Source organism: Carcharodon carcharias, chromosome 13 (genome assembly GCF_017639515.1).
Source record: "Carcharodon carcharias isolate sCarCar2 chromosome 13, sCarCar2.pri, whole genome shotgun sequence".
NCBI classification, from domain to species: domain Eukaryota; kingdom Metazoa; phylum Chordata; class Chondrichthyes; order Lamniformes; family Lamnidae; genus Carcharodon; species Carcharodon carcharias.
Window position 1 is genome coordinate 39,343,125 of NC_054479.1, and position 25,649 is coordinate 39,368,773.

General features: G+C 44.1%; 1 protein-coding gene across 1 annotated transcript; it reads left to right on the plus strand.

Annotated features, from left to right (window-relative positions):
* Positions 1–1,976: 1,976 nt before the first annotated feature.
* On the plus strand, positions 1,977–25,239 carry cfap73 (cilia and flagella associated protein 73). Its single transcript, XM_041203054.1, has 6 exons — positions 1,977–2,078; positions 7,418–7,522; positions 16,044–16,244; positions 21,243–21,464; positions 21,899–22,054; positions 25,147–25,239. The coding sequence occupies exons 1-6, from the start codon at positions 1,977–1,979 to the stop codon at positions 25,237–25,239; spliced, it is 879 nt and encodes a 292-aa protein (XP_041058988.1).
* Positions 25,240–25,649: the final 410 nt, after the last annotated feature.

Sequence of the window (25,649 nt, forward strand, 5' to 3'; positions counted from 1 at the left end):
TCAACTGATTTCACTGAGGATCCATATCTTTGGCAAGAAAAAGAGACTTGAATCACAACAGCTCAGACCATGTTAAAACTCATAAATGAGAAAGAGCCATGCCATCCTCTGGAATGTTAATTTACCAAAATAAGCTCTTAGCGCTTGAAACATTTTGAAAATTTCTGGATTTAAACATGGTTAGGGTAGCGCACTTGGCCCATATCTGGTTTTCTTAACTATTTTCTACAGATAGGAGTTAGAAAATTGCTTTCAATGCTGGATTTTAAAAACCATGTGTACTCCCAAAAGAAGTCATAGGCCAGGATGTTCCCCTTGGCGATTTGGGGCCCGCTCACTGAGGGGAAAATGACACAGCATGACATCGGGAGGAACCCCCGACATCCCGGTCCCTTTAAATATTCACAAAGGTGGGTGGACAGCGAAATCAGTTGTCTGCCTGCCGACCTGTTAATGGCCAATTAAAGCCATTGACAGGCTAATTAACCTAATTAAACACCCTGCCCGGCCAAGCTTAAGGCTGGCGGGCAGGCCAGGAGCCCCAGCTGGCTGCAGATTATTAATGAAACTTCATCCACTGGCGGGATGAAGTTTCATGTCCGTTTTTTAAAAATTTAATTAATCTTATGTGTTTATTGTTAACATGTTCCATCTTGTGTGACATTGTCACATGAGGGGGACATGTTAATAATTTTAATATTTATTTCTTTTTAGATTTTACTTACCTCTCACGAATCTCCCTGAGACAGGACTTTGCCTCAGGGAGCAGTGCGCTCTTTCGCACTTTCAGAGTGCACTTTGACAGTTGGGGATTCCCACCCCCACCCCTGCACAGGAAGCGCATAGTGCCTTCTGTCGGGCAGGCCGCTGGGTGGGCCTTAATTGGCCCACCCACTCAAAATGGCGGCAGGCCCCATTTTGGCAGCGGGGTTCGGCTGCCCGCCCGCCGCCAAGCCATTGGGGCCCACCCACCAGCCAAGGGCTAAATTCTGCCCGTAGGCTGGGATTTTCCAGCCCCACCGCAGGCGGGATGGCGCCCCAGCCAGAAGTCCATTGACTTGCAGCGGGACAAGAAGATCCCACCGATAGCCAGACAAAAGGTGGTTAATGTGATAATTGGGAGGATGTGTTTCCACAAGACTAAGCATTAAGGCCTCACAAGTTTTCTAGGGGTTTGGAAAAACATTACTTGCCACTCTGGTAGGAAAGCTCCCCGTTGATCCGTGAGATAGGCAAGCTTTTTGAAAGAAAGTGAGAGGCTTTTCAGAGCAGAACACAGACACCAAGAAAGGCAATCCAGCTTTTAGGAAACAGAATGCTGTACAGGCAATCGAGCGACAAAAATCTGCGAAGAGAAGAGATTTAATCCTTCGGCTGTTGGATAGAATACAGAGTACTCTTCTGTTTAACGTGAACTGACAACCCGCTGAATTGGATAGCACTGCCTGTTCTTTATTTAGTATATAGGTTGGACCGATTGAATGAAGTGACAGTTCATATCGCTGTGTGCATTTCACCTTAATGTGGAATATAGCTGCTCATGGTTTGAGCCAAACTTCACCTCATCTATTGCTAATTCTGTCTGATTTTTGAGAAATTGATGAAAAATATGTGTAAAGGACCTTAATATCTGATCCAGACAGATTGCACTGGGATCGTATTGTTAAATCTCCAGGCTACTCTATTGTATAAATATTGTGTGAATAAATACAGTATGGCCAGAATTTTGAGGTTGGCGGGCGTGGTTGGTGGGCCTGGGAGCAGCCAGGAAACAGCTCGCCACCTGCAGTCGGCCTTCAACTGCAATTTCATGCTGGCTGGCCAATTAACAGTTGATGGCCTAATACAATAAGTTGAATCAAGCCTTCCATTGACTATTTTGAAAATTCCTCCATGTTGTGAAGTGAAGCTGAGAATGAAAAGAATGATAATGTATATGAACCTTGAGTTATTTCTCTTGTTTTTTTCAAAGCAAAATGCCCAAGCAAGAATCGTGCCCTTTAACTACTGCCAATGCATTATTGGAGAAAAGACGAGAATTGGCAGACGTGGAAGCAGCTCTTGCTGATCAAAAGGAGGTAAAGAAACTGGCAGGGCAAAGGTTAAACCTATGTTCATAAATCGAAAAAGAATAAATGGATATATAATGTTAAAAATCTCCTTTCTCACTCGGCTTTTCCCCCTACAAGAATTACCATTCTATATATTGTTTACAAATTAGCAAATGCTGTTCAGCACATTTAGTCATTTCTCCAGATCATTGGTTTTGCAATCTGAAGTCTACTCTACTTTATCACAGCTTATTTGACCCAGCAACAATGCCATTTTCACTGTCAGAGGTTGTATGCCAATCAGTACTCCATTTAGAAATTAAACCTTTGAACAGTTAGAGTTTATGACAACTTTTAGAAGCCAAACACAGTTTCATTCTGACAGAAGGTTATGCAGCTCCTATCTGAGCAATTAAATATTTATCACCTTGGGTAGTTAGTTGTTCACTACATTAACAATTTTTCTTGGTTTTCTTTTCAATTCTGACAGTATTAGTGATTTTCTGATTTTAAAATCATATAACGACTTTATATGATATAACAAATGCATTTGTAGTATAAGTTTCTCACATTGTTTACCTAGAATCAACTCCATTCCACACAAGTTAAAGAGACTAGCGTTTGGAAATTGGAGCTAAAACAAGATAATTAGAAATGAATGCATTTCAGGGACTGTAGTTGCAGATTTGTAGATGTCTTAAACAAGCAAATAAGAGTGATGTAAGGAAGTCGCAGAAACATTGGCAGAACAGAAGCAATTATCTTGGAGCGAAATCGCAACCATAAGGGGACGTATTAGAACTGTGGCATCAGGAAAAGAAATGGCAGTTTTAACACAGAACTTTATTTTTATTTGTTCTTGGGATGTGAACATTCTTAGCAAGGCCAGCATTTATTATCCATCCCTAATTCCCAATGAGAAGGTGGTGGTGAATCACATTCTTGAACCACTGCAGTCCATGTAGTGACTCAGTGAGTATGACTATGTCAGACTGTTGCTTGTGGGACAGCAATGTCAATTTTGGCACAAGTGCCCAGATGTTAGTGAGGTGGACCTTTCAGGGTTGACTAGGAACAGTGTGATGTGAGAGTATCCATTAAATACTAACAATTTTAAATATTTTTCCCTCTTTCCCCAAAATCATATTTTCTTAAAGAAAGTAACTCAAGGTCCCTAGATCATCCACATTTTTCTATATTTTGTTAAAGCTGTTGCTGTTGTTATGACCACAGCCAGTGTTAATTGCTGAGCAAACCAAATCCCAGAGGGGAACTTGGGTTATATATACTCTATTTTTTTTTATATTCTCAAACTGAGAAGACAACATACCAATCTCAACAGTAAGAGGCCCAGTAACACTTTTGGGATTTAAGAAAGTTAAAAGTAAAAGTTTTATTAACAGATTAAAATAAAACTTAAAGACACAAGATTATAGTTACACAATTAAGGTTAGTCAAAACATTCCCCCAAAAATCTCTCTACTTAGTGAAACCCACAAGTAAACACCTTCCAGGCAACATTCCCTCATAGATGTCTAATTATGAAATCCAGTAATATTACACAAGCTGTAGCTTTAATGGAGGCATACCACATGACCTCTATCCTTTTCCACTCTGTGGTGGAATCCGCTTCAGAATAAAACTGTCTGTTGCAGCTCAAGACATTCTGGCTTGACTAGATGGTTGCTTCAAACTGCACCTCCTCCTAGCCTAGTGCTAACAGCTCCTAGCTCAGCTTCAGCTATCTCTATATATCCTAAGCTCTCCACACTAACTCTAAAATATCTTCTTTCCCCTTTGATCTCCAGTTCCATTGTTCTCACACCTCTTTGAAACTCAAGTCCTTCTTAAATATAAAATCTTTTATGGGTCTATCTTGTCTTTTCTTTCGGGTCAATAAAATATAATATCCACACTACTAATTACCTATGGAACTCCTGCTAGAGGCAAGCATGTTTCTTGTTACCTCTGACTCTCTTTTGATGTTCAAACAAACTCTCCACTTAGCTAAAAATGCAAATCTAACCTATTGTGTCTCTCTCTCACACACACACACACACACACACACACACAACATGCACACACACACAACACACACACACAGATACCCGCTCTTGTTCACAGAATAACACAATATTCCCCAAAAATATTTTTAAAAAATAACATCGGTTCTCACACAGTTATGTAAGCAAATGTGGCAACCATTTTCCATATCAAGTGTAACCAGTTAATTCCTTTTAGTAGTGAGAGAGAAATGTTGGCCTGTAGGAGAATTCCCTGGTCTTCTAGAAATAGTGGCACTGGATCTTTAACATCCACCTAAACTAATGGAACAGGCAGATGTCTGATTCAATGTTTCATATAAAAGGACAGCAGCAGTAACATTGCATCATTCTTCGCTACAGCACGAGATTGGATCTTAGATTGTAAGCATAGATCCCAGTTTGGGGAACCCACAGTTTTCATGCCCAGAGGCAGGAATATTACCAAGTGAGATAAGTTGCCAAATAAAGACTCGAGACAGCACAAAGACCAGAGATGGATATAGAATTCAAATGTGGCCCAAAACTAATTTTTAGTATAGATCTACTAAGATCACTTTGGCTCTGATGCTTTTGGTTATATATCCCAATATACGGTTACCTCATTGTGCACCTCTTCTTCCTTAATATCCACTTAAAATCTACCTCTGTAACTAAGCTTTAAGGTACTCCTCCAAATAACCTCCTCCTTTGGTTTGGTGTTAATATTTATCTGATCATGATTCTGTGAAGTGCCTTGGAATATTTTCCTACCTTAAACTTGTAATATGAATGCAAGTTGTTGTTGTAACAATTTCAGTGACTGGTTGCTAAACCCGGCCAAATCTTTGTCCCACTCAACATTCTTTAAAGATTTTTTCCCTTATTTTGTAATCATATTTACTACTTTTGGTACTGTGATGGATATCTAGTTCATGGTTCATGTAGGTATTTTTAGAGGTAATTTTTAGTTCTGGGAAGATTAAAGTTTTATTGTAGAAAATGGGATAAATAAAACTAAAGCAGCTTGAAGACTACTGTACTTAAAAGATCGAGGCTATGTTGATTTAAGGGGTTAACAGCAGGAAAGGAAAGATCTTAAAATAGGTGGGCTTACTTAGCTAGAAAACTGAAGATGTGGTGTCTATACTGCTTGCAAGGAGGTGCAGTCCAGAGAGATGTTTGTTTTGTGACTTAGAGCTAAATTAGTTTAAAAGCATTCAGTAAACCATAAAAGGCAACATTGCCATGGAGATGAGTGGAGTTAAGAACCTTACAAAGGTTCTCTGGGTTTCAATTTATCTGTGTGTTTTCTGGGAGAGAAGGTGTTCTACAGCAGGGGAAGAGGCTTCATCTTGAAAAGCTGCTGTCAGTAGCAGGCTCCAGCCAGTTGAGACACAGAAAAGCCCTGGGAGCTGTATGGTGTAGCTGAGGCTTGCGGTTTGGACCTTGGATGGTTTACTGCTCACAGAGAAGCGCTCAGTTAGGGCTCAGGAGAAGTCCTGGAAGCCATTTATAGCTATTGTAGCCAGCAGACTGGAGTTCCAAGAAACTGAGAGGCAGTGCCAGCTTAGTGAAGCTGGCAGTCAGTGAAAGACTTTGAAGTGTGCTGGTAATTAGAGGTGCAAATGCAGCTTTATGAATCCCATGGAATGCAGTTTCAGAAGAAGAGACTGAACCATCAAGGAGTGAACAGTCATTGAGCCGGTCTGGGTCAGAATAGTTTTTATGGGAATTCAGAGGCTATGGAAAATATTTTCTCCCCGTTGGAGGGGAAGTGCAGGAGTGGGTGTGGGCAGGCGCGCCTCCAATCGGGGACACGCTGCCATTTTACGTGGGCGGGCCAACGCTATGCACTCCTTGTGTGGGCGAGGGGGGGGATTCTCTCAACCGAGAGTGCGCTCTTTCACGCATGCACATGAAAGAGCACACTGATTTCCCTGAGGCTAAGTGCTGCCTCAGGGAGACCGGCTCCAATTTAAAAATGTTTAACAAATGATAGCAAGATTTCCCTGACATATTCCGTCATGTGACACTGTCACATGAGTTGGGACATGTCCATCACTTTTACTGAAACCTTTATTAAGTATTTTAAAACTCTCATGAAACCTCATCCCGCCCGTGGATGAGGTTTCATGCTTTTTCTTAAGCCCGCCAGGGTTCCCGGCCTGCCCACCAACCCTAAGGTTGGACCGGCACGTTCATTTATGATGTTAATTACTTTTTAAATGGCCTCAATAGGCTGTTGACAGGTCGGCGGGCGCGCAGCTAATTCGCCTGCGCCCCTGCCGACCTGAAAATGGAAATGACGCGGGGTGACGTCGGGAGTTCCACCCAACGTCATCCCGCGTCATTTTACACATCAGCGAGTGGGCTCCGCCCCTGCTCACCAACCGGAAGATCCTCCCCTATGTCTTTAAAAATGAGGAGTTTAAATCCTTTGTGGGGGAGACAGAGTTTTAACAACATACTGTGAATCACAGTGGTCACTGATGTCTGGTGGGTTGCTGAGAAATCCGTGCAATCTGTCTTAGTTGTATCTGCCAGCTAATGTGTAGTGTTGTGTTTTTGACCAGTTTGCTTATTAATTCATATTTACCTCCTGTTAATTCTGAATGTTAGAGTATAAGATAGATGTTGTAAATTGTTTTACTTTCCTGACTTTGTAAGTAAAATGTTTTTTTTAAACCATGGAATCATGTGGCTTTATTTTCCTAATGGGTAACCAGGATTTCAAACTTTGTCTACTTTAAACAATAAGTTGCTGGTCCCTAACTGGATCGTACTATTACCAGTGTACATTACATTACACATCTTTATATTGAATTCCATCTGATAAACATCAGTGTTCTGTTTCACTGTCTGTTACCACCCAATACAATTTTGTACCATCAGCATTCTACAGATCCCGTTTTGGTGATGCTGTGGTGCACTGAATTGCAATATCAACTCATAGTGCCCTGGAATGATGGCCATCTGTGATCCATCACAGCAGTGAATTGCCAATTTAACCTGTGTGGTCATAGGTAAATGCTTAGCAGAAGTCAGGCATTTCCCCATGGGTGGGAGGGAAAATTGACGTGAGACTGTTGAGTGAACACATTTTTGGCTTGTATCAGTTGCTGAGAAGATTCTCTCTACTGTAATTGGTATGTAGCTCACAGACAGGGGAGATAACAACTTGAAAAAAAAGCATTTGTAACTTGAAAGTTCATAAAACTCCCTCTAATGACTGAATGTCGTGAGGTCACACAAACTTAACTAGTCACTCCTTTTAGTAAGATCTGATTATCTATAAGAATCTAATGCATATGTTTTTTTTAAGTCATATTTCTCCTTTGGCAGGACTTCCAGATGAAAATGAAAATTTTGCAGCAGAGAAGAGAGGATCTAAAAGAAAAGGAAGAAGAGCTGAAACAATCACTCCTGAAATTTGATAAGTTCTTGGAGGTAAGGATGCTGTTTGGATTGGCGAGGCCATTTTGATTATATTAGCTGGTTTTGAAAATCACGTGGCAAAAATTTATTTTATTTAATAATGATTCTTATTCTGCAACTCAGTAACTCTAACTTATTCAGACTTAACTCTTGGGCTATGGAGCTGGCCTACTCCAAGATTACACAGCCCCAAGGCCAGAATCTGGATAAATTGATCAGAAATTAAGTGGTATCAAAAGTAATAGTAACATCTCTATATTCGCGTGAAATATGTCACTTTCATTCTGTATGCGTGAAGGGACGTAGAGAAGGATGCCCTCCAGTAGCTACAATGTACTCTATACTGGTGAAGATAAGGATGAAGGGTGCAAGAAGGATGGCCAGAATGCTAACCATGGCACCAAGGAACTGGAGGCAGTCTAAAGAGAGGGAGGAGCAGAGTAGGAAGGTTGCAGACACAGTAAGTTCAATAATTAGGAAGATAGATAGCATCCTCTGCAATTGCAATTGAGAGCCGAGGCATCTGTGTTTCCTACTTGGTGCAATGGTAAAGAATATCTCAGAGGACCTGAAAGGAACTTGTGCCATGTCTAGACCAATAACATAGGGAAGAACAAGGAGGAGGTACCAATAAGGGAGTATGAGAAGCTAGGAAACAAATTACAAAGTAGGATCCCACAGGTGATAATCTGTAGATAACTACCCGAGCCACATGCTAATTGGCAGAGGAATAAGTAGACCAAGAAGGTAAGTGCTGTTTCAGAATGAAAAGAATCAACTTATAGGTAATAACAGTTAAATGGCATAAATATTGAATAATTACATTGCCTCAATATTTACCAGGGAGACTAAAAAGGTGAACATAATATTAGAAAAAGACATTTAAAAAGGTACAGAGATATTTAAGATAGAAAGGAGAGATAATTGATAAATTAGGCAAATTTGCAGAATATAAAACCTTGATTCAGATGGATTGCATCTATGCATATTAAATGAAATAAGGGAAGATATACCAAATGCATTATTAAATATTTATAAAACTTCATTAGAGAAAGTGAAGGTCCTAGAGGACTGGCAGACGGCCAATGTTATTTCAATTTTTTAGAAGAGAGATAGAACATATCCAGGAAACTATAGGAAAGATAATGGAGCCTTTACTTAAAGCTGTAATAGGAAAAACATCTGGGCCAGAAGTTTCCAGCTGATGTACGGATGGTGTAGCCTGCGCATCAACATGTAAAATGACGTGCGCTGATGTTGTGTGAGTGTGCCGACATCAGCGCGCGCCATCGTGATATTTCGGTGGGCGGGCGTGATCAGTTCACCCGCCATTAATTGAAGGGCTCGTTAAGCCCCTCAATTTGTCAATTGTGTACGATTTTGAGGGGCCCGTGTGAACATCGGGTCGGTGCACGGGCCCAACGGGAAGGCAGGTAGGAGATTATTTAAAAAAACTTTTGCAATGTCGGGATATGTGGCCTCAGAGGGGTTGTTCATGTTTTTGACGAAGTTATAATTGATGAAAGTGTTTTAAAATTGCCTGTGTGATTGTTAACAGTTCTCATCAATTTCCAAGAGCTTCTTGTGTACTTTGAAACCAGTCTGCAGACAGTAATCTTTCTTGGACCTGCAGCTTTCTGGAGGCCTCCATTTAGCCTGGGGATATGGGTTCTGATCTCTCCACTGGAGGCAGCTGCCCTGAGGAGGAAGGGAGGGATAGAATAAGGAGGAGGCCAGGAATGGACAATCTGCCTCCAGGGGAGCCACCTTTGGGAAGCCAGGCACAGGCACAAGGGGTGCAGGGCCAAGAGGTTGTCCAAGGCAGAAGGGGCCGCAGAAGACGCCACTATCCTGCTGCCAGGGTATACAGGCGGTGAAGCAGCTACCTCAGTATGACTGAGGTGCAGTGCCGAAGGAGGCTCCGACTCTCAAGGGAGACTGTCAACTATATCTGTCAGATGATTGGCCCTGAGATCTCCCCTAACTGTGTGGGTGAACACCCCATGCCAGCGGCTCTGAAGCTCACAGTTGCCCTCCACTTCTATGCCTCTGGCTCCTTCCAGAGGTCGGTGGGTCCACACTTGTGTCAAGCAGGTTACAGATGCTCTGTTCAGACGGGTATCCACTTTCATCCACTTGAGCTGCGACTAGGCAAGCCAGACAGAGGAAGTCAGAGGCTTCGCGGCCATTGCTGGCTTCCCCCATGTCCAAGGTGCTATAGACTACACACATGTGGCCGTCAAGGCATCAGCAGGTGAGCCTGGTGCCTTCATCAACAGGAAGGGCTTCCACTCCATGAACGTGCAGATAGTGTGTAATCACAGGATGCAGATCCTGCAAGTCTGTGCAAGGTACCCAGGCAGCTCCCATGACACCTACATCCTCAGACACTCCCAGGTTCCGGGGCTGTTCAGTGCTGGATGGTTGGCTGCTGGGTGACAAGGGCTATGCCCTGTGAAGCTGGCTCATGACGCCAGTACGCCGTCCAAGAACAGAAACTGAGCAGCAGTACAATAGGAGCCATGGCACCACAAGGGCTGTGGTGGAGAGAACCATCGGTCTTCTCAAGATGCGCTTCCGTTGCCTGGACGGTTCAGGGGGCACACACCAGTACCCCCCAGGTCGTGTCACTCTGATAGTGGTTGCATGCTGCACTTTGCATAATCTTGCGCTGGAAAAGGAGGATGCAGTTGGTGATGAAGATCTTGACACCCTGGATGAGGCTGCACATGATGAATCCAGCAGTGCCTCAGAGGATGAGGAAGTACAGGGCAAAGATGAGGGGCAGAACAATGACCCGCATTTACACCAAGGAGGCAGGGACAGCTGGGACAATTTAATCCAAAGAACCTTCAGCTAGCTCCACACACATGGATCAGCAGGAACAGCATTGCCTGGCACTTCCACACGTGGCACTTAGGTGCTACATCTTCCACCTGTTCAGCTGCAAATATGGGCTTAGTACAGAAACATCAATGTTTGCTCAAACACTCATGATAAATATATGAAAAAGAAAAATGCACCACAAACAAAAGACCCTCAGACATGGTTACAAAAGTGAACTTTATTTTGTCCAAAACAAAAACACACACCACTTGTTAGTGATCACAACAATATGGGTCTCTATTCTAAGGCCAACACAAAATCACCAGTGACATACCCGGGGAGTGCCTAAGGTGCCTTACGCTTACGTTTTTGGGTGCTACGTCTAGGTGCCACCCCACCGCTCGGAGTGGCTTGAGAGACAGCCTGCTGACTCTGGTATCCTATTGGGCTCGATGACCTTGGTGGGCATTCTCTGGCCCGTGGAGCCTGTGATGGCCCCGCCTGGGAGGGATGGGCCGGTTCCAGAACTGGCACCTCCCCACTTGTTGCAGCCTCAACGGAAGAAACATTGACTGGCAGAGGGGCGGAGGAGCTGCTGCCTTCATCCGGAGCGCCCTGAGAGGAGCTCGCAATGACAGCAGGCAGCTACTGCGCCGACATGAGGTCCAAATCTACCTCCCTGCTCACCGCAGATGCATGGGCACCGAGTGCCGGTGCTTGGTGTCCACAACATCTCCCACAATGGAAAACACCACCTGTGGCCAGAACCGCTGTGAGGGCTTGCAGGTCAGAGCGTAACGCAATCATATTTTGATCCATTTGGTGGAAGCCCCTCTCTATGAGAGTTGCCAAGCCCTCATTGAAGGAACAAAAACAAAAATACCTGGAAAAACTCAGCAGGTCTGGCAGCATCTGTGGAGAGGAACACAGTTAATGTTTCGACCCTTCAACAGAACCCATTCGGACTTGAAACGTTAACTGTGCTCTTCTCCACAGATGCTGCCAGACACGCTGAGTTTTTCCAGGTATTTTGTTTTTGTTTTGGATTTCCAGCATCTGCAGTTTTTTGCTTTTATCTCATTGAAGGAATCCTGATGCTCTACCCTGAGGTCGGATTCTTTGTGTGCACTCTGCCTAGACTCCTCCGTCGCAGAGAGCAACTGAACCATTCCCTCATGCAACCCTGCTAGATGCAAAGGCACTTCCTGCCACCTTTCCTGCAGCTGCTGCAATGGGGACAACTCCAGAGGCACGTCATCAGTGCCGGACTCAGCATGTGCCTCGGCTGCTGGAGCCATCGGCACTCTCTGCCCTTATCATCTCCTCCAGCGATCGTGATGTGCCCTCTCCACTGTGACCCGGGACACTAGCCGACGGTAAAGTCCCCACCGGTGTGTGTGTGTCTGCACTGGTGCCTGGCTGGCTGAAATGATGTGCCGCAAGTTGCACTTGTTGGCTCTCAGGTGTGGAGGGGGGGGGCCACGGGGTCGAGGTGCGAGTTGCTCTGGTGGTGAAGCTGAAATTAACAACAAAGACAGTGCATCAGTTAGCGAACATTCAGTTCAATCTTTCATCCCTTTCCCCCTCAGCCTCAAAAGTCACTCACCCTTCAAGACCTTAAGGAGAAGAACATTGGTGAGGTGAAAAAGAGTCAAGATGAGCCCCAAACATTAAATGCACATGCAGACAGGCTGGTCAGATGGCCTCAGGAATGTCACAAAGCTTGTTATGAACCATTGGAGTGGGGAGAGTGCAGAGGTACCTGACCTGGATGCATTGTGGCCTGGATAGTTGCGGGGCTGAGGAAACATTGCAAACAGTAGCAACATTTGTCGTCGATCACAGGAGATTGAGAGGTCACATTATTGGCCTTCATTCCATAAGGAGGGGCATAGACCGGGTGGGCAGAAGGCAACATTTCTCCTTGGCGCAAGGATGAGTAACGTGGCATTCATCTAAGTTGAGTGCCATGATGTTCACAGCTGAGGTGCTGAGGACCTTTTGAACAAAGTAATGTGGGGCGCACTGGCTGAAAGGGTGCTGGAGGTCCCAAACCCCCTCAGATGAAATAAGTCTTTGGCTGTGTGGCAGCGATCCAATGGCATGTTAGACCATAGTGATAGTGGTCACAAATGGGATAAGGTGACTTTGGAAGGTGGTGGAGAGGCGATTCCTCAAGGGGATGAGGGTCCCTAAAGTATGACCCACACGTCAGAAAGCCTTAGTCAGTGAATGAGCAGTGTTTCAGCATTAACGATTGCAGCAACCATCAGTGGTTTGGATGGTGGGCAGACAGAGTAGGTGGGACTGTGGACCTCAAATACATGCCCACCGGACCCCAGCCTCGTCGCCCTCGGCTGCCCTGGCCTTCTGATTCCTGCCCAGCTCCATGGCCTGATCTTCAAAAGGCATGAGGCGCTGCGGGAGGGCGCGCCCACCTCCAGTCCTCTGGCGCTCCCGGGCATTGTGGTGAGTTTTTGCCTGCAAAACAGAGAAGAGGATTTATTGGGGCTGATCACTCATGTAGTCTGCAAGCACACGCGGCACCCCAACCACAGTGGCCCATCTGAGACCTCCAGCGACTCCTGTCCACACTATTGGTGATCAGTCCCCAGAAGATAGCACGGTTGGTCCCAAACCCTTCCCCCAACAGCCACTTTGGACACCTTCGGCGTCCATCACTTTGAATATCACACGGCTCTTAGCGCCCCTGGCAAAGAGGCGCAACTAGGTGCGGTGCCAATGCCAGCAGATGGCACTTGCCCAAAGCACCTTGAGGCACCCCTTGCACCATCTCATTACCATCAATATGACATGCTGGAGTTCTGAGTATGTGTCGTGCAGCCTCCCCTGCAGGTTGCCCCCAGACTACTCAAAGCCACAAAAACCAACATATGCTGCGGTGAGAACCCTTCTTCTCCTCAACCACTAAGGCTGGTGTAAGCATGGTCAGTAACCATTTGCCCACCCAGCGTGCGACAGATGCCCTATGCAGTAATGACAGCAAAACATGGTGGGTTGGGGGGGAAGTCAAAGGTTAAGGCTGCCTTCTGGGTCAGATGGCTAAGACAGACATGGTACTCACCCTTCCAGAGCGCAGCAAATCATTGAATCGCTTCCTGCACTGTGTGCCAGTGGGTCGCACATCACCATGGGCGCTTACAGCATCACCCACCTCCTCCCACACCCAACTGGTGACATGGGGGGTCCTGCTCTTCCCATCCTCCGGATACAGAAGGTGTCGATGGATGCCCACCTCTTGCAGGAGGACAGCAAGGCATGCATCGGAAAATCGGGGAGCACACCCCCCACCCCCCCACCCCGCTGGCCTCTCCTGCAGCCTGCCGTCCTGCTCCTCCTCATGCTGCTCTCCACTCGGACCTCCCTCCCTCTCTCCCCGAGTGGCCATGGTGCACTGCCTCAAGCAGGCTGCCTGGCCAGTCTTTATGCAGGCTGCTGGCTCCCCACTGGAACCGGCAGTCTGAGGCCGCCCGCCCCCGCGACTATTTTCCCGTTCTCCACGGGAGCCATTTACCCGCAGAAGGCCCGCCTGCGGAAAATGGCGGCGTGGCCTGTTTCTCCAGCAGCAATCGGCCGCCCGCACGACGAATGTAAAACTCTGCCCTGGAAACCTAAAATATTAAGAAAAGTATCGATTTCAAAAGGGAAAGTCATGTTTACTCATCCTTACTGAATTCTTTGAAGATGTAACAGAAGAAGAAAATAAAGGTAATGTAATATACTTGGATTTTCAAAAAGCCTTCCAAAAGGTGCCACACAGTAGACTCATGAGTATAGTCAGAACATATGGAGTCCAGGACAAGTAGCAGAATGGATAGTAGGCTGTCTGCAAAACTGGAAACAGGGAGCAGAGATTAGGGTGCTTAACAGATTGGTGGAAGGTAGAATGTATGGTGTTACACATGGATCGACAAATGGGGCAATTTTTGTTCAATATTTACACAAATGATTTAGACTGAGATACAATTTTCAAAACATGTAGATGACTCCAAATTTCAGGATATGGACAAAAAGACATTGATAAATTTACCGAATGGGTGTGTAATTAGAAAATAAGTTTCACTAAAGATATGTGAGGTGGTGCATTTTGGAAGGGGAAAAGGGAGGCAACATACTCCATGGAAGTTAAAGAGACCCAGGGATACAGACAAACAAGTAGCAACACAAGTTAACAAGACCATAAAAATTTCAAACTATGCTGGAAGGTAAAAAAGTGGTGTTCCACATGAATCAATACTGAAATGACTTTATTTCAACATTTACGAAAATGATTTGGACTTGGAAATAAGAAATTCAATTTCAAAATATGCAGAGCAACTGATTTGAAAAGCAGAGACGTTATATTAAACTTGTATAGAACCTTGATTGAACCACGTTTTGAGTACTGTGTACAGTTTTTGTTTACATATTACAAAGAGGATATACAAGCGCTGGAGAAGGTGCAAACGATAATCACAAGGACCATACCAGACCAAGAGGCTATAACCATCAGGAAGGACTGAACAGGCCACGGCTTTTTTCTCTAAAGAAGTGAAGGTTGAGGGATGACCTAATAGTTGTCTTTAAATTTATGAAGAGGATTGATAGAGGATTTGTTTCCACTTGAGGGAGAATCCAAAACTAGTAGTCATGAATATAAAATTGCCACTAATGTATCCACTAAGAAATTCAGGAGAAACCTCTCTACTCGGAGAGTAGTTAAAATGTGGAACTTGCTATTATATGGAGCAGTTGAGGTGAATAGCACAGATAGGGAAAGCTCAATAAGCTTGAGGGAGAAAGGTATAAAAGGTTATGCTGATAGGGTTAGATGAAACATGGTGAGAAAAGGTTGATTTAGAGCATAAACAAAGGCATAGACCAATTGGGCTGTTTCTGTGCTATGGATTCTGTATAATTTTATGTACTAAAAGAAAAGTAAAACTAAAGTAGATCTATTCCGTAGTGGCCTCCATTCCTCTGCAGCTTTAGGCTTTTGGCCTTCTGAGTGCTATCGAGTCCATCCTTATTCTCACTGCTCTAAGATTAGTTAAAGAGAGAGAGCAACAGGCACCTTTCTCTTTTAAGGAGGGTGGAGTTTGTTACTATGGTTATTTCCGAGTGGATCAGAAGGTTCACCATGTACTCTCCTGTTGTTTCCAGCATCACTTCCAGTTTTGGACGTGAACGGATCCAGACACGATTTCTGATTCCTGATCTCCCTTTTCACATTTCTATTTTGGGGCCTAGAAGGTCATACAGGGTTTCCAGAGGTCAGTGCCAAAAGTTTTGAATTGATTGATTTCAAAGACCATGTAATACATGCCTTTGATCAGACACAAGTGAAACATTTCTGAGTCAAGGGTCTGTGTGCATTTATAAACCTGGTGATCTCAAGTTGCATCTATCAACTTTCATTTTGGAAGGGATGTGTTGCTCCGATAAAACAGTAGCTGGGAATGTGCAGTTAGCTCCATCAAAGGGATGGAGAAGTGGTATTATTTGCTCATCTTAAGTGAAGGAATAATTTAGGGTAAAAGACTCAGACAAAGGCCTCCCTTAATCCTGGACTATTCATTAGGCCCAAATTAGAGATGTAATTTAAAGGGTTTACAGGAGAAGATGACCTATTCAAAATCACTTTTTTTAAAATGTAGCAGTAATTTACGCAGTAATGTCTGTTTATGTCCCTCTTCTCCCTCCTAAGGAAAATGATGCCAAGCAAAACAGAGTAAAGAACAAAATAATTACTGAAACTGAACTAGTAAAACAAAAAGAGAAGGATATTATTCGATTTGAAGCAGAACTGAAAGTTCTTATCGATAAGAGGGAGCAACTGAAAAAGAAAGTGGAATCATATTCCATCTATCCAAAATTCTTGGAGAAAGTAATCAAAATATCAAACGAGGTAACTGTGAAAAGAGTGTATTGCTTAAACTTTATTTATATAAATGATACAGGTAGACTCTTTTGGCAGGGAACTTAACGTACATAGCAATAGCATGCACTTTTTTAGCACATCTAATGAATTAAATGCTTCAGAGAGGAAAAAGTAATCTGATACCAAGTAGTGCTGCGAATAGATAATGACTGAAGGCAGTGTTAAAGCAGTGGGTTTTGGGGAGGGTTCTGAATTAATGGAGAGAGATAATAGAGAAACTATTCCTGATTATGAGACTAAGCTGGTTTTCAGCCATAGATGGAACAGAAAAAGTGAGGGGTGCAAAGGAGGCCAGAGCCAGAAGATCAGTGAGTGCCTGATGGAATATTTGTCTAAAGGAGGTAGAGAGGAGCAAGGTCTTGAAGAGACTAAGAGATGATGGAAAGGATTTTTTTATGCATTCAAGGGATGTGGGCTTCGCTGGCGGGGCCCATCCCTAGTCGCCCTTGAGAAGGTGGTGATGAGCTGCCTTCTTGAACTGCGGCGGTCCATGTGGTGTAGGTACACCTGTCAGTTAGGGAGGGAGTTCCAGGATTTTGACCCAGCGACAGTGAAGGAATAGCGATATATTTCCGAGTCAGAATGGTGAGTGACTTGGAGGGGAACTTCCAGGCGGAGGTGTTCCCATCTATCTGCTGCCCTTGTCCTTCTAAATGATTGTGGTCATGGGTTTGGAAGGTGCTGTCTAAGGAGCTTTGGTGAATTCCTGCAATGCACCTTGCACACACTGCTGCTACTGTGCGTTGGTGGAGGAGGAAGTGAATGTTTGCGGATGTGGTGCCAATCAAGCGGACTGCTTTGTCCTGGACGGCGTCAGGTATCTTGAGTGTTGTAGGAGCTGGTCTCATCCAGGCAAGTGGGGAGTATTGTATCACACTCTTGACCTGTGCCTTTTAGATGGTGGACAGGCTTTGGGGAGTCCGGAGGTTAGTTACTCGTCGCAGGATTCCTAGACTCTGACCTGCAGTTGTGGCCACAATATTTATATGGCTAGTCCAGTTCAGTTTCTGGTCAATGGTAACACCCAGGATGTTGATAGTGAGGGATTCAGTGATGGTAATGCCATTGAACGTCAAGGGGCTATGGTTAGATTCTCTCTTGTTCGAGATGGTCATTGCCTGACACTTGCGTGGTGTGAATGTTACTTGCCACTTGTCAGCCCAAGCATGGATACTGTCCAGACCTTGCTGCATTTGGACATGGACTGCTTCAGTATCTGAGAAGTCAAGAATGGTGCTGAATATTGTGCAATCATCAGCGAACATCCCCACTTCTGACCTTATGATGGAAGGAAGGCCATTGATGAAGCAGCTGAAGATGGTTGGGCTGAGGACACTACCCTGAAGAACTCCTGTAGTGATGACATGGAGCTGAGGTGACTGACCTCCAACAACCACAACCATCTTCTTTTGTGGTAGGTATGACTCCAGCCAATGGAGAGATTTCCCCCGATTTCCATTGACTCCAGTTTTGCAAGGGCTCCTTGGCTAAATGCGGCCTTGATGTCAAGAGCAGTCACTCTCACCTCACCTTGGGAGTTCAGCTTTTTGTCCATGTTTGAACGAAGGATGTAATGAGGTCAGGAGCTGAGTGGCCCTGGTGGAACCCAAACTGGGCGTCAGTGAGCAGGTTATTGCTAAGGAAATGCCACTTGATAGTACTGTTGATGACTCCTTCCATTACTTTATTGATGATCGAGAGTAGACTGATGGGGTGATAATTGGCTGGGTTGGATTTGACCTGCTTTTCGTGTACAGAACATACCTTGGCCGTTTTCCACAAAGCTGGATAGGTGCCAGTGTTGTAGCTGTACTGGAATAGCTTGGCTAGGGACACGGCAAGTTCTGTACCACAAGTCTTCAGTACCATTGCTAGAATATTGACAGCCTTTGCACTATCCAGTGCTTTCAGCCATTTCTTGATATCTCATGGAGTGAATTGAATCAGCTGAAGACTGGCATCTGTGATGCTCGGGACCTCCGGAGGAGGCCGAGATGGATCATCCACTCGGCACTTCTGGCTGTAGCTAATGCTTCAGCCTTATCTTTTGCACTGATGTGCGGGTCTCCCCCGTCATTGAAGATGGGGATATTTGTGGAGCCTCGTCTTCCAGTGAGTTGTTTAATTGTCCACCACCATTCACTACTGGATGTGGCAGGATTGCAGAGCTTAGATCTGATCCTTTGGTTGTGGGACCGCTCAGCTCTGTCTATCAATTGCTGCTTATGCTGTTTGGCACGCAAGTAGTCCTGTGTTATACTTTCATCAGGTTGGCATCTCATTTTTAGGTATGCCTGGTGCTGCTCCTGACATGCTCACCTGCACTCTTCATTGAACCAGGGTTGATCCCCTGGCTTGATGGTAATGGTAGAGTGTGAGATATGCCAGGCCACGAGGTTACAGATTGTATTTAAATACAATTCTGCTGCTGCTAATGGCTTACAGCGCCTCATGGATACCTAGTCTTGAGTTGCTAGATCTGTTTGAAATTTATCCCATTTAGCATGTTGGTAGTGCCACACAACACAATGGAGGGCATCCTCAATGTGAAGAAAGATAGAAACTAGGAATAGGTGTAGGCCATTTGGCCCTTCGAGCCTGCTCTGCCATTCAATATGATCATGGCTGATCCTCTATCTCAACGCCATATTCCTGCTTTTTCTCCATATCCCCTGATGCCTCTAATATCTAAAAATTTCCTTCTTGAATGTACTCAGTGACCCGGCCTCCACAGCCTTCTGTGGTACAGAATTCCACAGGCCGACCACCCCCTGAGTGAAGAACTATTTCCTCAGCTTGCCCCGTATCCTGAGACTGTGGCCCCTGGTTCTAGACTCCCCAACCAGGGTAAACATCCTCCCGGCACCCAGTCTGTCTAGCCCTGTTAGAATTTTATACGTTTCAATCAGATCCCCTCTCATTCTTCTAAACTTAGTGAATACAGGCCCAGCCGAACCAATCTCTCCTCATATGACAGTCCTGCCATCCCCGGTATCAGCCAAGTGAACCTTCACTGCACTCTCTCTATGGCAAGCATATCCTTCCTTAGGAAGGGAGACCAAAACTGCACGCAATACACTGGGTGTGGTCTTGCCAAGGCCCTGTATAACTGCAGCTCACTTGTAAGCCATGGTTGAGCCATCTTTCCTGTTTTATTTTTGCACCAGTGGGACTTCATCTCCACAACGACTGTCACTCATACCGATACCGTCATGGACAGATGCACCTGCAGAGGCAGGTTGGTGAGGATGAAGTCAAATATGTTTTTCCCTCTTGGTTCCCTCGCCACGTGCTGTAGGCTCAGTCTAGCAGCTATGTCCTTTAGTACTCGGCCAGCTCAGTCAGTAGTGGTGCTACCAAGCCATTCTTGGTGATGGATATTGAAGTCTCCCACCCAGCGTACATTATGTGCTCTTGCTACCCTCAGTGCTTCCTCCAAGTGGTGTTCAACAGGGAGGACACTGATTCATCAGTTCAGGGAGGGTGGTATGTGGTAATCAGAAGGAGGTTTCCTTGCCCATGTTTGACCTGATGCCATGAGACTTCATGGGTTCCTGAAGTCGATGTTGAGGACTCCCAGGGCAACTCTCTGCTGACTGTATACCACTGTGCCACCACCTCTGCTGGGTCTATCCTGCCAGTGGGACAGGACATACCAGGGATCGTGATGGTGGTATCTGGGACATTATCTGTAAGATACGATTCCGTGAGGATGACTATGTCAGGCTGTTGCTTGACTAGACTGTGAGACAGCTCTCCAAATTTTGGCACTAGCCCCCAAATGTTAGTAAGGAGGACTTTGCAGGGTCAACAGTGCTGAGTTTGTCGAAGGCGTTTCCAGTGCCTAGGTCGATGCAAAGTGGTCCATCCAGTTTCATTCTGGTTTCATTTCAAGGATGTGGACTTAAAACCTTTGAAGGTTAACAAGAATGGGGTGATATAGAAGTGGGACTTAGGGCTGAATTTTATGTGGGGGGTGTAAAAGTCAAAGGTGAGCCCAACTTCACTTAGCCAGCTTGCCCCATTTAATGGCTGTAGGAGCTGTAACTGGCTCAAGACAGGCCTTCTGCTCTCATCAAAATGTTCCACCTCGGAGCTGCCAACCAATCAAATGGCCGCAGTTCTCTTGTCCCAGCTGCACCATTGGGTGCAGTGACCATTGCTGGGACTGCATGCAGACCTGAAGAGGCGACACTGATGAATCCCAAACTTTTAGGTAAGTTCAGGCTTTTGCTGGAGCCAGACTCGCAGGCCATGGGCAAAGTGGGTGGGGGCTGGGATCGACAGTTTAGGGAGGGAGGGCGGAATACTTTGGGGCAGACCTCTGATGGGCACAGGGAGTATGAACCTCACTCTAGCCTAGTCACAAGGCTGCTGAGTTTTGCCTGGTGGTCTGGACACTTGGCATCAGCCTTCTTTGTTGTGGAACAAATCCCACAATGATGGGAGGAGGCCTTAAGAAGCCATTAATTGGCCATTTAAGGGCTACAATTGTCCCACAGGTGGGCAGGCTGCCTGATGCTACCCTACTGTGTGTAAAAAGAAAACAGCATGGCCATGGCATTCAGTTTTACTCCCCAACCACCCCACCCACCCCGCCTGCCATCCCGCTCCTGATGGGGGTCAGGGGATGTAAAACTCAGCCCTCAGTAAGGGAGAGGAGGCAAGCAGCAAGGTTTTGTATGTGTTGCATTCTGTGAAGGGTGGCACTTGGAAGACCAACAAAAAGAGCATGGAGTAATCAAATCTGAATATTGCAAAAGTATATGTAGCATTTCAGTCTGAATGATGGGAGGGCAAAGATAAGTGATATTACAGAGATAGAAATAAGGAGTCTTGGTGTTAAGTAGTTATTAAAGGCCCCTTTGTAAGATTGATGCAAGTTTCATTAAATGCCAGATTTACTTTTTCATTAACTATTTGTAATTGAACAAACTTTCTGATTTTCTGTGTGCCTTTTTTAAGTTTCAGGATATCAGAATGGTGAACACACATTTTGAGACTTTGCTTGGCACACATGATCTTCTAATTACAAAGTACCAGGAAGATCAAGAAGTCATGAAGACAATTAAATCCAATCATAATCAATTTATGATGGAAAAGAACAATGATATAATGATGTACCATAATAGTCTGGCTGTACTAAAAACTCGATTGGACGAAGCCAAAGCTAAAACTATAAAAGGGGTAGGTATTTTTTAGGAATTAAGTCAACAAGAGCCAATTCCCTAGATCTCAGCCTTTTGCATGGAATGCAATATTCCAATGCTACTTACCTGGTTTAGACTCTGCAGGGTGCAGGAAGAATTCTTCAATCTGATTGATTAGTGAGACACATGCTCTCATAGATCCTGGACCTTCTGGAGGAGAGGCTGCACTATTTGGATTCTCTTTAATTAACACATGTAAAAGTCCACATTATATGTGAGCAAGTTTAAGACTAATGGATGGTGAGCAATGTTTATTTGCAGCTAACTGCATAATCTGGGTCAATGTTATTTCAAAGGTATTTTTCCAGAATAAAATTTCAAACGACCAAGAACTTGCTTTTCTTGAAGCTCATAAATAACTTATACAGTGATTTAAAAATACTGTAATTGTACCATTATCTAATTTTGCAGGAATCCCTTTGGGTACATATTCAAAACACCGCAGCCAAAAGGACCCTTATCTTGGGTATGACAAAGATGGCAATTTTTAACCTTTACATGCACATAAGAAAAGCAGGTATACAACCTGGCACTGTATCAGAGGACACAAATATGCAGCTTCAGGCAGTAAGTTGTGCTAGTTATATATAGATCATATCTATTCCAATTCTATTTCAGACTTTTTTCCTGTATTTATGCAGAGGGGATGGGACTGTTCAATCGTGTTTTCTTCCCAGTTTTCTCCTCTCTGAAATGCTAACTTCTGCTTTGGTATAGTTACACTCTTAGTGACAATCTTCTGGTACCTTGCTTAAATCAGTCAGCATTCTTCGTGTACGAGTCTGGTGAGTATCAGCGGGCTATATTTTCCTTCACGGGCATCACAGCTGAATCCAATAATACCATCACCAAATAGTCACTTACTAGCAGTGGTTAAGAATGGAAAGATTGGATGATTTCTTCTCTCTCACTGAGGCCAATTCTGAAACAGCTATTGTTGAATCTGTTCAGCACGGGATCAAACCTAGGACTTCCATCTCTGAACTATTTTATCAACTGATCCGTTGTTGGAACTGGTGATTGTTGTGTTTTTTTTCCATGGAGGAGTATAGGCTATACTGGTAACATAAATTTGCAGCATATACATGGATTGGTGGACTAGCAGGCTGCAGCAATCAAAAATATACTGACTTGCACTGGTGGTTTCCTTCAAAGCGAGTTTGCCTGGGTCTTTGGGCAGCTGTCCAAACTAAGAACTGGAGAGAAGTAACGAGAAAATGAAAAAGCATGCTGTCTTTAAATGCTTTCAAAAATCTTTTATTGAGGCTATGATTCCTCAGACTGAGATGGACAACTTTTTGTTATGTGGTGTTTTCAAGGGATGTGGAACAAGGGTGGGTAAATGGAGTTAAAGTATGGTGGAGCAGACTCAGGAAGCTTAATGGCCCACTTTTGTTCCATTGATTCTTTTCTCTTCCTCTTCCTCTTTTTTGGGTCATCCTATGCTATGAACCATTTGCAAATTGGAGGGGAAGTTTTCATTCAGAACTGCATGAACACTGCTTTGAAACTAGCTTCCAGAGAACAATCCTGGAGTATTCTGGAACAACCCTTAGGATTTTATTCCTTCCCTTCCTGAGGAAAGGAGATAGACTAAATGAGCGCCAGTGACACTTAAGGCAGGATTTTCCTCTGGGCTTTAGGACCTCAAAATTGGGACCAAATTGGGGGGGGGGGGGGGGGTGGGGGGCTACCCAGCCCACACTTACTGGGAGCCAGACCAGGAGAGCTATTTTCCCAGAGACTGCTTCCCACTTGGCAGCCTCCTGATGCTAATGGTCTAATCAGAGGATTGATAGCTCCAGAGCTTTGGCAGTTCCATCAGGAAAGGTGGGCATTGCTGAGGTAGGCAGGTGACCTCGGGGACATCTCAAAATGGAGGCACCTTCAGGTGAGTAAAAATAATTATTTTAGAGGGGAGAAGACTGTAGGCCCCTCAAATCGGAATGGTAATCCTTCTGGATGGCTAGTTGGGGCCACAGACAGGCTACCTCCGCAGCCCCTCTTCTCAGGAGAACCCTTGTGGAAATTAAATCCCTGTAGCTGTAAATATGCAAATTTTAAAAATGAATTTATGTTTTGGGATTATAAATTTTAAAAATAAAATCATTCACAGATTGTAAGGTTAAAATCTGTTCCAGAATGAAAGTAAATGTATTTTTCTTGAGCAGAAAATACACTATTTATCTTATCAAACAATAAAGGAATGTGTATCCATTTATCTCAATATTGGCATCAATAGCCAGCTACATAATTGCTTGTTGGCTGGCTCCACAATCACCAGGCTAACAAACCACAGATAGTATCACAGCTAACACACCCTTATAATGTCACTTAGGTCAGATTTGCTCCGAATAAAATAATATAGCTCTATCACAAACAATGTGCAGCTAACACACTCTTGTAATGTCGCTTAGGTCAGGTTTGTTAGGAATAAAATAATATAGCTCTATCACAATGTGCAGAATCAAAGTACTCATTTTTAAATTTAATTTAAATTTAAATTACAGAAAAAAGTAAATGTGCTCCCCATTTCCATTTTCACTCCTTTCTCCCCTTAAAGTGCTGGCCACCAGTGGTACTTAGTTGACATCGGGCATCCTCTGGTATCTTGTTTGTGTTCATTCTTTGTATATTAGTTATGACAGTGAGTGTCAACAGGTTAAGGAACAGCAGATAGCACAAACCACATCAGGCCCTGTCCTCGCAAACTTACTGACGGCATAGCAACCAAGATTAGGACCCTGTCTTTTTTTTCCCTCCATTTCTAGCCCAGGGGCATTAGTGCTAATTCACAGTCACTTCCGCTTGGATGGAAACAGCTAATTTAGCACAGATCAGGGATTGTAGAGATCAGCATAATGAATGTATGCATTGTGAGATTCAGGAGTAGATCTGGCAGGCTTTTAATTAGAGACCACAAGGAGTTGACAAACTCGTTAAATTCTGGGCAGGAGGGTCTAACATTTTGGAACAGTAAGGCTGGATCCATAAGTTATGACCAGTGAGTAAACCCCACTACACTAAGGATTCCTGTCAACCATAAGATGAAAAATCTAGCTCTTGCACAGAATCACATAGATTCTTCACTTAACCTTCTCTTCCTGGACCACTGCACTATTTCTCTGCTCTCTCCTGCTGTTTCAATTGTACTGGCTGCCCAATTTTTAATTGTCCTATTTCAGCCTTTTAAAATTTCCTAGATATGAGCTGCTTACCGATTGGTCCATTTTGAACAATGAAATAGCATTTTTCAACCAATCAGAGAAAACTTTATCTCCCAAAATAACAAGGCCGAGCTGATTTTCATTTTCCACAATGCAAAATAGTCTATTTGGTCAGCAGTTCTGAATAACAGCTATATGTTTGCACAATTAATAGTCAGCCAGGATTCTCACTCATCATTATCCAGTGTGCTATGCTAGAATATGCATATTTGTCAGGAATGTATGGGTGTGGATATGAGCCGAGGGAAATACAGTAACACATTAATGACCTAATACTAATGTATAGACATTACAGGTGAATAGACAAGATATATAAGTTTAATTATATGTGGATTTGACCAGTTGTGTCATTTTACCCACATTTTAAATGGTCCATTAAGGTAATTTTAAAATGACTGTAAGACACTGATTATTTTTGGAATTCTCTTGCAGATTCAACATTACATCCTGGAATTGAGTGATATTGTACATGACCTGAAGAGACATTTAGAGTTTGGCTCATCTTCAGTTGCACCAACATTATAATGGTGCAACGTTGCTTAGTATAAAAATACTTCAAAATTATTGAAAGTTTTATACTTGTTCTATGATAATAAATGTATGTTTGTGTATTTATATGGAATATAGGCAGAAGTCAAAATATCATGTTGAACGTACTTTGCTAAAGTTCACGTCTACAGAAGATCCACTACCTGTGCCAACCATGCAAAAAATTTTAGGACACCTCCTGAGCAGTTTCCAGAACAGAGAAAATACCATATTCAATGTATGTAGATGTGCTGGGATTTCAACAGAAAATATTGGCCAGGATTTTCCCCTTGATGATTTGGGGGCGGGGCCAGCTCGCTGAGGGGAAAATGACACAGGATGATGTCGGGAGGAATCCCCGACGTCATCCCAGTCCCTTTAAATTTTTAGGAAGGCGGGCGGACAGC